This window comes from Hemitrygon akajei, chromosome 19 (genome assembly GCF_048418815.1).
Source record: "Hemitrygon akajei chromosome 19, sHemAka1.3, whole genome shotgun sequence".
Taxonomy (NCBI): Eukaryota; Metazoa; Chordata; class Chondrichthyes; order Myliobatiformes; family Dasyatidae; genus Hemitrygon; species Hemitrygon akajei.
The window spans coordinates 7,864,040-7,877,767 of NC_133142.1; the positions used below are offsets into that span (position 1 = coordinate 7,864,040).

Genomic DNA, 13,728 nt, shown 5'->3' on the forward strand with positions numbered 1-13,728 from the left:
AAGATTCCATCGCGACACAGTGAAGCTCACCAGGCAAACCACCATTATTGACTACGTCTGGAAAAAAAACTGATCAGGACCAATGGATTTTAAAATATACCCCATGTTGCCACAAATAAAACTGCACCCCAGTGAGGGTGATAAATAGGTAAAAACATACTTTCCAGAAGAAAATTAATAAAATATGCAAAGTTTATTATTTATTAAGATACAGTGCAGAGCAGTGCCACCCAGCAATTCCCTGATTTAATCTGAGTTTAATCATAGGACAATTTAGAATGCCCAATTAACCTACCAACCATTACGTCTTTGGACCGTGGGAGGAAATAGGGACGTCCTATATTAGTACATCATAGAAACTGTTCTGGCTGCAAATTAACTGAAGATACCTCAGAGGTACATGATGATTCAGACTGTGCTCCACCACAAGATTAACTCTGTTCTACTCTCCAGCAAAGTCGAATTAGGATTAAACTAAAAGAAGGGAAGGGCTAGATTGATGTTGGAGTAAAGTAAAAGGTCAGCACAACATTGTGGGCTGAAGGGCCTGTGCTGTTCTATGTTTTAACACTACCTGAAGAATTTTCCAACACTTTCTGCTTTTAGGTGATTCTTAAGTGTTTGCTTTAATTAAAAGTGTGACTTCAAGAACTAAACATTGTGAAGTGACTGTGAAGGAGCTTTAAGATAACACACACAAAATGCTGCAGGAACTCAGGAAGCATCGTACATACTTACTGCCCATTACGCCGCTGGTGTTTAGGGCAGCAATGAAGGTCCTCCATCTCTGGTGGTGTTCACAGCTTCCTTCATCATGTCAGTAGCTTCCTCTCAGTTTTCACTACTGTCAGTCATGCCAATCCCAGCTGGAGACTCAGGAATACCATCACACCCAGATGTACAAGGATTCTTCATTGCTGTTTCCATAACAATTTTGTTTTACCAGTCAGGGTTGTTAGCTCCTGAACCTGAAGAACCAGTGGACCACTCTTAGTCTGGCCTCTACCCTTTGACCTGTCAGGTATTAGTAACCCTACCAAAAGCCAAAGCATAAAGTCCTGACTCCAGCCAGCATAGCTTTCCAGGTCATTGAAGCACACAAGCCCCCAAACCCTTTGACAAGGTAGTGGTCCTCTTGGAGGGGACAGCATCTTTAGAAGGGGATAAGCAGTTGACATTTCAGGGTCAAGCCCCCAACAAAGTATCAATAAATCTGATCTGATGAACGGTGCCAGCCCAAAAGGTTGACTTATTTTTCCCTCCATAGACGCTGCCTGACTTGCTGCGTTGCTCAGCATTGTGTGTGTTGCTTTGAATTTCCAGCATCTGCAGACTCTCCCGGGTTTATGATAGCACATCACTGTAAGCTTGCTTTGACAGTACACAACCAGGAAGCTCCCTTAACTAATGAAAACTCCTAAAGGAGAAAAATAATATTCAACTGCTCAAATCACATTGACACTCAGCTCCTTTCAAAAAATAAAGTCTGTAATGGAACACAGGTTAACCTGTCAGGTAGACTTAGACTGAATGAAGTTTAATAGGAAGCACAATATTGCACAAATTATGCAATGAAGTCAAGAAAATGGGGTTGAGAGGAAACATAAATCAGCCATGATCAAATGGTGGAGGAGATTCAATAGGCCAAATGACCTAATTCTGCCCCTGTTTTATGATCACATTTTTAGCTTTCATCCATGTTTTGGCAGCATAAGAAACTAAGCAGTTCTGTGGTGCATGGTGTGCAGAATACTGCTAGCATAGAACTCCACAGCACAGAAACAGGCTGGTATGGAGAGAAAGCAGGTACAGGGTTCTGAGTTGGATGATCAGCCATGATCATACTGAATGGCGGTGCAGGCTCGAAGGGCCGAATGGCCTACTCCTGCACCTATTTTCCATGTTTCTATGAACTTCACCCAAAACATAACCCTTCAATCCCCTCCCACCTATTAACCTATCCAAATTTCTGTTAAATGTTGCAATCAAGCCCACATTTATCACTTCTACTGGCAGTTCATTCCACACTCTCACCACCCTCTGAGTGAAGTTTCCCATCATGTTCCTGTTAAAATATTTCACCTTTCATCCTTAACCCATGATCCCTACTTCTAGTCTCTCGCAACCTCACTGCAAAAAGCTTGCTTGCATTTACCCCATCTATCCCCCTCATAATTTTGTATACCCCTATCAAATCTCTCCTCATTCTCTTGCACTTGAGGGAATAAAGCTCTAAGTTATTCAACCTTTCCCTATAACTCAAGTTCTGGCAACATCCTTGTAATGATTCTTAAATAACCTAAAGAAAAGGTAAAGTGCCTTTATTAACCCCAGGAAACCAACCTGCTGGTAACTATGATGACATCCTCAGCAATGGTAGACATTTCTTTAATCGTCAGGTAGCACATCCTTCGTAAGGTGGGCTAAATGAAACAGCAAGAAAATAAGTGGGTCATTTATTGATATTTTGTGCCTACAAGGTTCAGCAGTAATCACTTGACAATCTGTATGTGAAAATTATTCAGCACTCATACTTTCCTCATTGAATTGATTTTGAAAATTTCAACTAGAAAGGTTGCATTTATCATCCTATTATGAAGCAAGTCACATACAATGAAACGCTTTGCATCTTCGTACCTATTACAGAGCTAAGCACAGCAGCAATTTTGCATGGGTGAATGGATAAATGATGAGTAAGGCTATTGAATGAGGCTCACCACCCTGTTCATCACAAAGCAATACGAGTTTCCACACCCACTCCATATCCTGATCAGAAGTACAACTTGCAGGTTGCTTCCAACCTGAACACTGATTTCTCTAACTTCTGGCAATTTTGGCCCCCCCCCTCTTTTTCCATTCTCACTCCCCTCTTACCCCTTCTCTTCTCGTCACCTGCCCATCATCACCCTCTGGTGCTCCTCCTTCTTCTCTTTTTCCCATGGTCTACTCTCCTATCAGATGATCCTTTCTTCGGCCCTTTACCTTTCCCACATAACCTCCCAGTTTTTCACCCACCTGGCTTCACCCAACATCTAGCTTGACCTCCTTCCACCATCTGTTACAAATGTGCCACAACTCTGAGGGGCCGAAGGGTACAAAGTCGCCCCCTCCTTTTTGAGAATCGCAAGATCGCTATTAATTCGGGTCTGGGACCCAGGAAATGAGAGAGAGACACGCAGAATCCTCAAGGTTTGGAATGTGTCCTGGCCTCAGCGAAACAAAAACCCCTGATAACGGCTATTGTCTCGGAGACGGAATTGTGTATTGAGTACTGTACTATTCATTGAAGCCCCTCAGGAGACGACCAGAGTGGGCTGGTTGAGGGATTGCATCATCCCAACCTGATTGACATCTGAGACCCCGTGAATAAGGATAAAAGAGGGTCTGGGGAACAACCCCTTCAGGCGCACCAGGAGAAACGCTAGAAATCCTGTGACAGCGTTTAATAGCGACAGCCGGTGGGGGGCTCGTGTGCGTCCTTCCCTTGCCTTGGGATTGGCGGGCTCACCACAGAAGAACGGCTTAGCTAAAGGAGAGGCCACAAGTGAATGGCCACACCAACGAGACTCTGACGGATCAAAATCATAAAAGGAAAGCCGGCAAGATTCTCAAAATCTCTCTCTCTCTCCAACCATTGCTACACAGCGGTCCCCAAAAGGCTGCAGCCTGCATGAACTGAGTGACTTTTATATTTCCATCGGACAATACATTATCCCCTAGACAACGATAGAGCTTATTTCTTATTGATTATTATTATACCCGCACTTTTAGATTTAGTATTGACGACGTATATTATCTGTATGTTTGCATTGATATTATTTTTGTGTATTTTTACTAATACTGTTAAAAATCGTATCATCAGGCTTCAACGGACCTCTCTATCTTTGCTGGTAAGTGACCCAGTTACGGGGTTCGTAACACACCCATCACAACTTTCTTATTCTGGCTTCTTCCCTCCTTTCTTTCCAGTCCTGTTGAAGGGTCTTGGCTTGAAACTTCCATTGTTTATTCATTTTTATTTATTTATTGACATATAGCATGGAATAGGCCCTACTGGCCCTTTGAGACGTGCCATCCAGCAGTCCCCTGATTTTAATCCTAGTCTAATCAACGACCACTTAACCTACCAACCAGTATGTCTTTGGGTTGTGGGAGGAAATCGGAGCACCTGGAGGAAATGTACATGGGGAGAAAAAGCAAACTCTTTACAGGCAGCAGTGGGATTCCCCTCCATAGAGGCTGTCTGACCTGCTGAGCTCCTCCAGCATACTGCGTGTGTCGCTCTGGAGTTCCAGCAACTGCAGAATCAATCTTTTGTTTACACCTTACTGATGCTTTTATGCTAAATAATGGCAGCTGTTTCAAGGTCCTCGGCAGGATACCTTCTATCTGCCGACTGTGATAACTGCAGCTCATTCCATTCCACTGAACCACAACTGCTGAAACCCCATTGCTTATCAGCTGGTCTCTTGACCCATAATGAACAATCAGGCAAAAAACAGGGCAAAGGTCCAACTCACCCATGCAAAAAGGTCTGGAAAGAACTGCTGGGAAAAAAGGACCAACATTCTCTAATGTTACTAACTGATATTCACAAGCCAAGTAACAGAGCTGTTAACTAATCATGACAATTAACCTTCAGCAATTATTCCACAACAGATACAGGCAAAGGGTAGGGAAATCTCAGGCTTTGAGTTCTTCCTTCTAGGGACATTATCTTACTTCTCAGATTAGTGAGGGGAGTGGTTTATATCTTAATAACCACTCCTACATCCACTTTCAGCCCAACCCCTCCAGACCTCATTACACACAATTTAACATGGAGCATTAGAGCACAGTACAGGCCCCTTTGGCCATGATGTTGGGCTGACCTTTCAACTTAATGCAGGATCAATCTAACCCTTCCCTCCTGCATACCATTTTTAAAAAATCATTAATGTGTCTGCCTAAAAGTTTCCTAAATGCCCCTAATACATCTGCCTCTACCAACTGTGGCAGCAGGTTCCAAACACCTTCCACTCTGTGTAAAAAAAACACCTATATCTGACGTCCCTTTATATTTTCCTCTAACCACCTTAAATAAATAAATATCCCCCCCCCACCGCCCCACTCCCGTATTAGCTATTTCCACCCTGGGAGAAAGCCTCTGGATATCCACTTGACTTATGCTGCTTTATAATCTTGTACACCTCTACTGCTGACGTAATGAAATCTCATATCTGAAATGTAAAGATGTTATGATTCACTGTAAAATTTTAACTAAAGGGGTACTCGGTGATCTCCAACCTTGTAACATTTGATGCAATTTAATTAGGGATTAACTTAAAACACTTTATTAATTTATTTATTGAGATACAATGCAGAATAGGTCCTTCAGGTCCTGCAAACTACACTGTGCTGTAATCCCCAGATTTTAATCTCAGCCTAACCATGGGACAATTTGCAACGTCCAATTAACCTACCAACTGGTAAGCCTGGAGCATCCGGTAGAAGCCCACATCACAGGGAGAACGGCAAAAATTCCTTACAGGCAGCAGTGGGAATTAAACGCGGGTCACTGGTAGTGTAAAGTGTTGTGCTAACCACTACGCTACCGTGCCACCCCATGGATTTGCAATGGCATCATTTTGGACAGATAGCTGTCTTTCATTACATCTGTTACAGAGAGAGACTGTCCTGGCCAAGGTATGTTGTAAACTATCACTGAAATCAGTAAAGGCCAAAGTACAGACATAAAGTCTGTCAAGCTTCAAAATTGGTGTCTGAAATTTTAAATATATTCTCCAGAAGTGCAAGGAACAGAATAAAACAGGACATTTTTAAAACTCGAACAGTGCCTGGAACTTTGAACTATAAGATATACTAATCATTCCAAGTTTGCTTTTTGTCATGGGATCAGACTGAGTGAAAGTATTAACCCCTTTAGCTGAAGCATAATAACTTGGAAAGCAGTGGCTCAGAGCAGGTCATAGAAACAAGCAGAGACTCCGAAGCACGAGAGCACTTATGTGATACCAGCAATGGATACTTACATCATTGGACTGGAAGAGTTTGGTCATAGCAAAAAATGCTTCTGTAGCTTCCACTGAGCCCATGTGCTCTCCCTATTAACAACAAAAAAGATTTATTTACATTAACAGATTACCCATGAACAAGACCACTGGGTGAACTTACAAGGTTTATGCATACTTAAGTTACAGCGCAGAACAAAATGCACATTAGGTTACCCAGAAGATGCGTTTCACAAATATGTTCCACCTGATGGTATTTCCAACTAATGAGGAAAAGCAGTAAATGCCAAACTCCAGGATGCACGGTCCCTGTGGGAGTTTAGCCAAGTAATGGGGGTTGGGATCTCAAACTCATTTGGAAGGAAAGGAGCATCTTGAGAAGGAACTCATTCAGGCACACACAAATCCCTTCATTTGCTCACTTGTTTCTGCAAATAAGCAATTATTATTATTTTAAGAGGTTTATACAGATTCGGCATGTCATCTAAAACTTTGAGAAACTTCTACAGATGCACAGTGGAGAGTATCCTGACTGGTTGCATCAGGGCCTGGTATGGAAACACCAATGCCCAAGAACAGAAAATCCTACAAAGTGATGGATACAGCCCAGTCCTTCACAGGAAAAGCGCCCCCTGCTATTGAGCACATTTACAAGGACACTGCCACAAGAAAGCAGTACCCAACGTCAAGGACCTGCACCCACGCCGTGCTCTCTTCTCGCTGCTGCCATCGAGGTGGTGGTGCAGGAGCCTTGGGTCCCACACCATCAGGCTCAGAAAGTTATTACCCTTCAATCATCAGGCTCATGAACCAGTGTGGATATCTTCACTCACTTCAGCACTGAACTGATTTCATGACCTATGGAGTCACTTTCAAGGACCTGCAACTCACGTTCTCTGTATTATTTCTTTATTATTTGTCCGTTTTTGTATGTGCACAGTTTATCTTTTTGTACACTGGTTGTTTGCCAGACTTTGTGTGTAGTTTTTGAAGTGATTTGACTGTATTTATTTGTTCTACTGTGAATGCCTGCAAGAAATCAAATCTCAGGGTAGCATATGACACAAGAGTATGTATACTGATAATAAATAAAATCAAAAATAATGGATGTCAGGCAACATCCACCACTGAAAAATAAACATTTGAAGGTCCTGAGGAAGGATATCGGCCTGAAACGTCAACTATTTATTCATTTCCATTGATGCTGCCTGCTCTGCTGAGTTCCTCAAGAATTTTCCATGTGTTGCTCTGGATTTCCAGCATCTGCAGAATCTCTTGTGTTATTAAAAAATAAAGTTGCAAAATCTGAATATCTGAAACAAAAACTATGATGTAGTAAAATATTCAGTAGGTCAGGCAGCATCTGTGGAAAGAGCAATGGAATCAATGACATACTGTATACAAAATGTTGGAGTAACTCAGCAGGTCAGGTAACATTTATAGAAAGGAATAATGAGTTGATGTTTCAGGCACAGACCCTTCATCTGGACCTCTTGTAAGAGTCGCTGCCCAAAATGTTGACTTTAAAATCATTACTGATTCTGAGGAACCTTCTATTGATGGTGAAGATCAAATATAATCACACCAACTGGCACACAGGATTTAAGGGATTGAACAACCTTTCGTCTCCATCTGTTAATTTAAATGTATTTGCAGCTTTGTTATTTCACTTCTGGAGAGCAGCAACAGTACAAGATCTGGCCATTGAATAAAACTGTGCAGAAATTCACACTGCTGATGAACCCAAGATGACTGCCTCCATCTTAAAATTCTAGACTTCAAAGTTCTCCATTTTTCTTCTCCATCCAGCCTTCCAAACCACCGGGATGCCTGCACTCTTGCCCAGAGCCCAACTCTTCTACAACCGCCCGACAACTCGACCCATCTTCAATTTCTTTCTTCAACCATCTTCACCATTGGTAAACATTATAGAAAATCAATAAGGTAAGTGCAAGAACTGGCAGGTGGCTGATTGGTACTGGCACTGGAATCCGAGGACTAACAGTTGGTGTGAACCCAGGAATGATCATAATGCAGTTGTTGCAGGCTTCAGACTGGTCTGTTAAATGGGACAAAATGAGATAGCACAATTCATTCTGCAATTGCACCATCTATTGGTGACAACACAGACCGAATCTTCATTCATGGGATATGGACAGCAGTGACAATACTGCGCACCTACTGCCCATTCACAATTATTCTTCAACCAGCAAGGCAGTTAAGAGTCAAGCACATTAGCCAGACCAGTCAAGGACTACATACTTCCTCCCCCTTCAGCCAAAAGGCTCCTGAACCAGCATGGATAACTTCACCTCAACACTGAGTTGATCACTCAACACAGCCTATGAGCTTATTTTCAAGGACTCTACAATTCATGTTCTCAGTATTATATACATACTTATTATTTTTTTTTAAATATTTGCACAGTTTGTCCTCTTTTGCATATTGGCTGCTCACCAGTCTTTGTGTGTAGTTTTTCATTGATTCTTTTGATCTACTGGGACTGAGGGCAAAAATTGAATCTCAGAGGTAATATTCAGTGACGTATACGTACTTTGAAACAGGAAGAATTACTTCTTTTTAAGTATATCAGTACGGTAGCATAGTAGCCAGCACAATGCTTTACAGCACCAGCAACTCAGATTCAATACCTGCTGCTGTCTGAAAGGAGTTTGTACATTCTCCCCATGGTCGCATGGGTTTCCTCCATGTGCTCCAGTTTCCTCCCACATTCCAATTCCTAACACTTGTTAGGTAATTGATCATTGTAAATTGTCCCATGATAAGGTGAAGGGTTAAATTGGGGAATTACTGAGCAGCACGGAAGGACCCACTCTTTGCTGCATCTCAATAAATTATTTATTTACAGCTATATAAGACCTTAGTTAGATCTCACTTGGAATACCGTATTCAGTTCTGGTCACCTCACTACAGGAAGGGTGTGGATTCTATAGAGAGAGTGCAGAGGAGATTTACAAGGATGTTGCCTGGATTGGGGAGCATGCCTTCTGAGAACAGATTGAGTGAACTTGGCCGTTTCTCCTCGGAGCGACAGGTGACTCGATGAGAGGATGAGAGGTGACTCGATAGAGGTGTACAAGATGATGAGAGGCATTAATTGTGTGGATAGACAAAGGCTTTTTGCCCAGGGCTGAAATGGCTAACACAAGGGGGCATAGTTTAAGGTCCTTGGAGTTAGGTACAAGGGGAATGTCAGGGACAAGTTTGTTTGTTTGCTTCTTTTTTAAAAAACACAGAGTGCTGGGTGTGTAGAATACACTGCCAGCAAAAGTGGTAGAGGTGGAAACAATAGGTCTTTTAAGAGACTTTCAGGTAGGTGCATGAAGTTTAGAAAAAATAGAAGGCCATGTGGTAGGGAAATTCTAGGCAGTTTCTAGAGTAGCACAACATCGTGGGCCAAAGGGCCTGGAATGTGCTGTAGATTTCTATGTTTCTAATTCTTTTAGAATCTAATGATTGAACAATTAGCTATTCCTCTATTGAATATCTGTGCCAGAGCTCTCTACTATGTGAGCATTTTGCTTATATATTTTTTATAGTTTAATCTTAGACTCTGCAAGACTTGGAGAAGATAAAATAAAATACCGACCACCTGATTTATTGAACACTAGATTCCAATTAAAATCAGTGGATGAGTTCTCTTTCACTCTTTAAATGCAAACTTTCAACTTGCTACAGATTCTAAAAGTGGACTCCATTTGAAAAGAATTTCCATGCATGCAACATCTGATCATCAACAGTAAATGAGATGAATTTCAAACAAACTATTTTTTTTGGTGAGGCTTGACAAGGGCAATCAAACTCTCTGTTTGACACAATATCGGGGGTTCTTCAACTGAGCAAGCAGATGGAAGCTTGATTTAAAGCTTATTTAAAATATAACAGCTCTGACAGTGCACCACTCTCTTGATACTGTGCTGGAGTGTTTGCCTAAATTAAAAAACTTGGACAAGTCTCAACCTTCAGAATCTAGTGCAAGACTGCCACCTACTGGGGTGGCTGGCAATGACAATGTAAAAATGTCAAAATGCTGCAGCAGGAACTCAGCAGGTAAGGTAGCACCTATGGAAAAGAGTAAGCAGAAAATGCTTTGGGCTGACAGTCCTCTACTGGACAAGAGGTCCACTAGTTTCAACTCATCGGATGACTACAAACCAGAAGATGGACATCAAAAAGTCAACTGTGGAAGTAACAAGACTTCTATTTTGCCATTTTGTCAGCCTGTATTTACAAGTAAACATATTACTTGGACAAATGCCATTATATCACCTCAAGGCAGCAACATCTAAAAATCCCCACCATCCAGGTCATGCAATTTTTTTCCACAGCTATCATTAGGCAGGAGGTACAGAAGCCTGAAGTCCCACACCACCAAATTCCAGACAGCTACTTCCCTTCAACCATTTGGTTCTTGAATCAACAGCAAAACGTTGATCATAGTGTTATTAAACAGTAGTGATAATTAGTCTAATCACCTTGCACTTGCAATAGATTTGTTTTATTCTATTCTAATTGTGTTTCTTTATCTTATAAGAATTATATCTATGTTTAATAATGCTGCATATGATGCAAAGTGCCTGTGATGCTGATACAATTATGTGAGCAGCACAGTTGCTTAGCAGTTAGCATAATGCTATTACTGTGCCAGCGACCAGGATTCAATTCCTCCCACTATTTGCAAAGAGCTAGTATGTTCTCTCTGTGGCCGTGTGGGTTTCCTCTGGGTGCACTGGTTTCCACCCACATTCCAAAGATATACCAGTTCAGGTTAGTAAGTCATGTTATATTGACACCAGAAGCACAGCAACACTTGTAGGCTGCCCTCGGTAAATCTTTTGATTGTGTTGGTTATTGACTCAAAATGACGCAATTCGCTGTATGTTTCAATGTACAAGTAACAAATAAAGCTGGTCTTTAGAAGTTTTTCACTGCACCAAAGCGAAATTTATTGTCAACTGTATTTCTGAACGGTAAACTATTAATGCAATAATAATTAAAAGATAGAAACAACAGTAAGCTTTTCAAAGTTTATTCATTTATCCAATGGATTTTGGCCGACTTATTTTAACCCTGGGATTCATAGCCTGGGGTCTATGGACTCCTCAGTTAATTACATTTAAAAACACTTTTTCGGTAAAAGACAATTTTTGGAGAGTGCTCCATTTGTCCACTAACCTTTATAAAATGATGCATTTGTTAACCTCACATTCTGAATATATTATCACATATTGTGCTCTCACCCTTTTGCCCCATTTGTCCCTCCAGTAACACAAATGTATCTCGACAAATACTTTATAAATTCCATTGTCTTTAAAACCATAACAAAAATCACAGCATGCACATAAGAAATTGGAACAGTAGTAGGCCTTTCAGCCTCGCAAGTCTGCTCTGCCATTCAATGAGATCAAGGCTGATCCAACTTTCCTTTTCCGCTTTTTGGTATTGATTCCCTTCATTGATTGGAAATTGATCTCTTGCTTTAAATTTAATCAAGAACCCACAACACTGGGGAAAAGAAATACAAAGACTCAAAACTGTGAAAGCCCCACTTCAAATTTAGCTTAACCTATGAGCTTTAGCCTCACCCAACCTCAGCAGAAAACAGCTGCATGCATTTCCGGTATCTGTACCCCTCATAATATTGTATTGTTCATTCTCTACACTCCAGGGAATGATGCCCTAACCTATTCAACCTTTCCCTCTAATTCAGCTCCTCAAGTCCTGGCAACATCCATGCAAATTTTCTCTGCACTCTTTCAGCCTTATCAATATATTTCCTGTAGGTAGGTGACCAGAACTGTACAAGGATTCCACAAGTTAGTGCAAACACAAGTTGAGTCAAGTGCCTGGTTTTATCTATTGATTGTGTAATTACAAAACCCACAAAGAGTTGTAAATTTTAAGCTACAGGGAGCTTTTTGGAGAAAACAACTATACCAATTAGACAGCATGTCCCATGAGGATAGGCTGATCGAGCTGGGGCTTTTTCCTCTTTGGAGAGAAGGAGGCTCACTTAACAGAGTTGTACAAGATGATAAGAAGCATAAACCAAGTGAACAGCCAGACTTTTTCCACAGTGTGAAAAATGGAGAATACAAGGCAGCATAACTTGTGTGTTGGGAGGAAAGCATAGGCAGATGTCAGAGGCAGGTTTTTTAAAAATTACACACGGTGTGGCGAGTGTGCGGAAGATACATTGGGGATGTTTAAGAGACTCCTATATAGGCAGATGGATAATAGAAAAATGGAGGGTGATGTGAGAGGGAAGGGTTAGATTGATTTTGGAGTGGATTAAAGAATTGGCCTGTACTATACTATGTTCAACTACCATTCCATGTTTGGATTTCATCAATGTATCAAGAAGCAATAATACATCTAGCAACACATCATCATGGATCTTTCTGCTGTTAGAATTAGATCAAGTCCAAAAGTGTGACTAGAGACATACCGTAGATGTCGGATTATAAGCCGCTACTTTTTTCCCACATTTTGAACAGCTTTGAACACTGCGGCCTTTACTACGGTGCGGCTAATGCATGATTTTTTTTCATGCCGCCAAAAACAGCAGTTATTTAGTTTATAATATTTTCGCTTAGTAATTCATTTGTTAGTAATTTCTAGTTAAAGTTAGAAGTGTTTTAACTATATTTGTTTTCTGTACTACATTGCGGGATGCTATGACGTCACACCCGGTTTCGCCGCGTCTTGTGGGAAATACCGGTTTGCGATAAACGGGAAGGTGGGGGCGAGCGGCGGAGCCAAAACGCTGCTTTTAAGTTAAAGGCGATCAATAACTTTTCCTGGTAGGCTGCAGTATATATATTTTTTACCAGTCGTTAGGAGATATTGGAATGTTGTTCAGTAAAAAAGTATACGCAACGTAATTTGTGTTACCGATACGTATGTATATTTAAAAGTAGCCGCGTTACAGGCACGGTTCAAAAAAAAGCATTTGCAATATGTATTTGTTTATGTTACCATATGGATTTAATTAAAAGTTAAAAAATCCTCACGTGTAATATCTTTCTGTGTAAATATCTCATATTACAACGTGGGACACCTGCGGCCGAAAATCCGGTGCGGCCTAAAATCTGGTGCGGCTTGTACAAGTACAAAATTGATTTTCTTTCTAAAATTAGAGCCAGCAGCTTTTAATCTGGTGCGCTCTGTAGTCCGGAATCTACGGTAATCAAAGATTTGTATTTTTATCACGGTCACTCTTACAAACAGAAGTTCTCCCAGCGACCGAAACCAATAATCCTGCTGCATGAAACCCCACCTTATGTTTTAGCAAGGAAGCTTTCCAACAATGATTGCATAGATTGATGATATCAGATACAAATTGCTTTTTCCTCTTCAGAATAGGCGAGTCTAGAACTAGGGTAAAAGGTGAAATATTTATGGGGAATCAGAGAAGAAAATTCTTCACTCAGATTTTTCCATCTGCAAAGAACAAATTTCCTCAGTGCTCAACTATTTAAATTCCTAACCCCATTCCTATTCTGACAGGTCCATCCATGGCTATGGCCAGCGACTTCTCCAACTTCAGGTGATCACCCCCTCCCCAACCCCTACATCAATTTCCCCACTCTGGTCCCTTACCTCTTCTCCTCACCTGCCTTCCAGCTCCCACTGGTGCTTATCCTCTTTCCCTTTCTCCCACAGTCCACTCCTCTTCTAGCAGATTCCTTCTGCT

General features: G+C 41.3%; 1 protein-coding gene across 2 annotated transcripts in view; it reads right to left on the reverse strand.

The window, feature by feature from the left end:
* copg2 (COPI coat complex subunit gamma 2) overlaps positions 1-13,728 on the reverse strand; it is a 111,100-nt gene that overhangs the window by 68,396 nt on the left and 28,976 nt on the right. For both annotated transcript variants that reach the window (XM_073072040.1, XM_073072039.1), the window contains exons 4-5: positions 6,033-6,104; positions 2,344-2,423 (exon numbers count right to left, since the gene is read on the reverse strand). In XM_073072040.1, the coding sequence (XP_072928141.1) occupies positions 2,344-2,423; positions 6,033-6,104 (152 nt within the window). The remainder of the gene's footprint in view (positions 1-2,343; positions 2,424-6,032; positions 6,105-13,728) is intronic.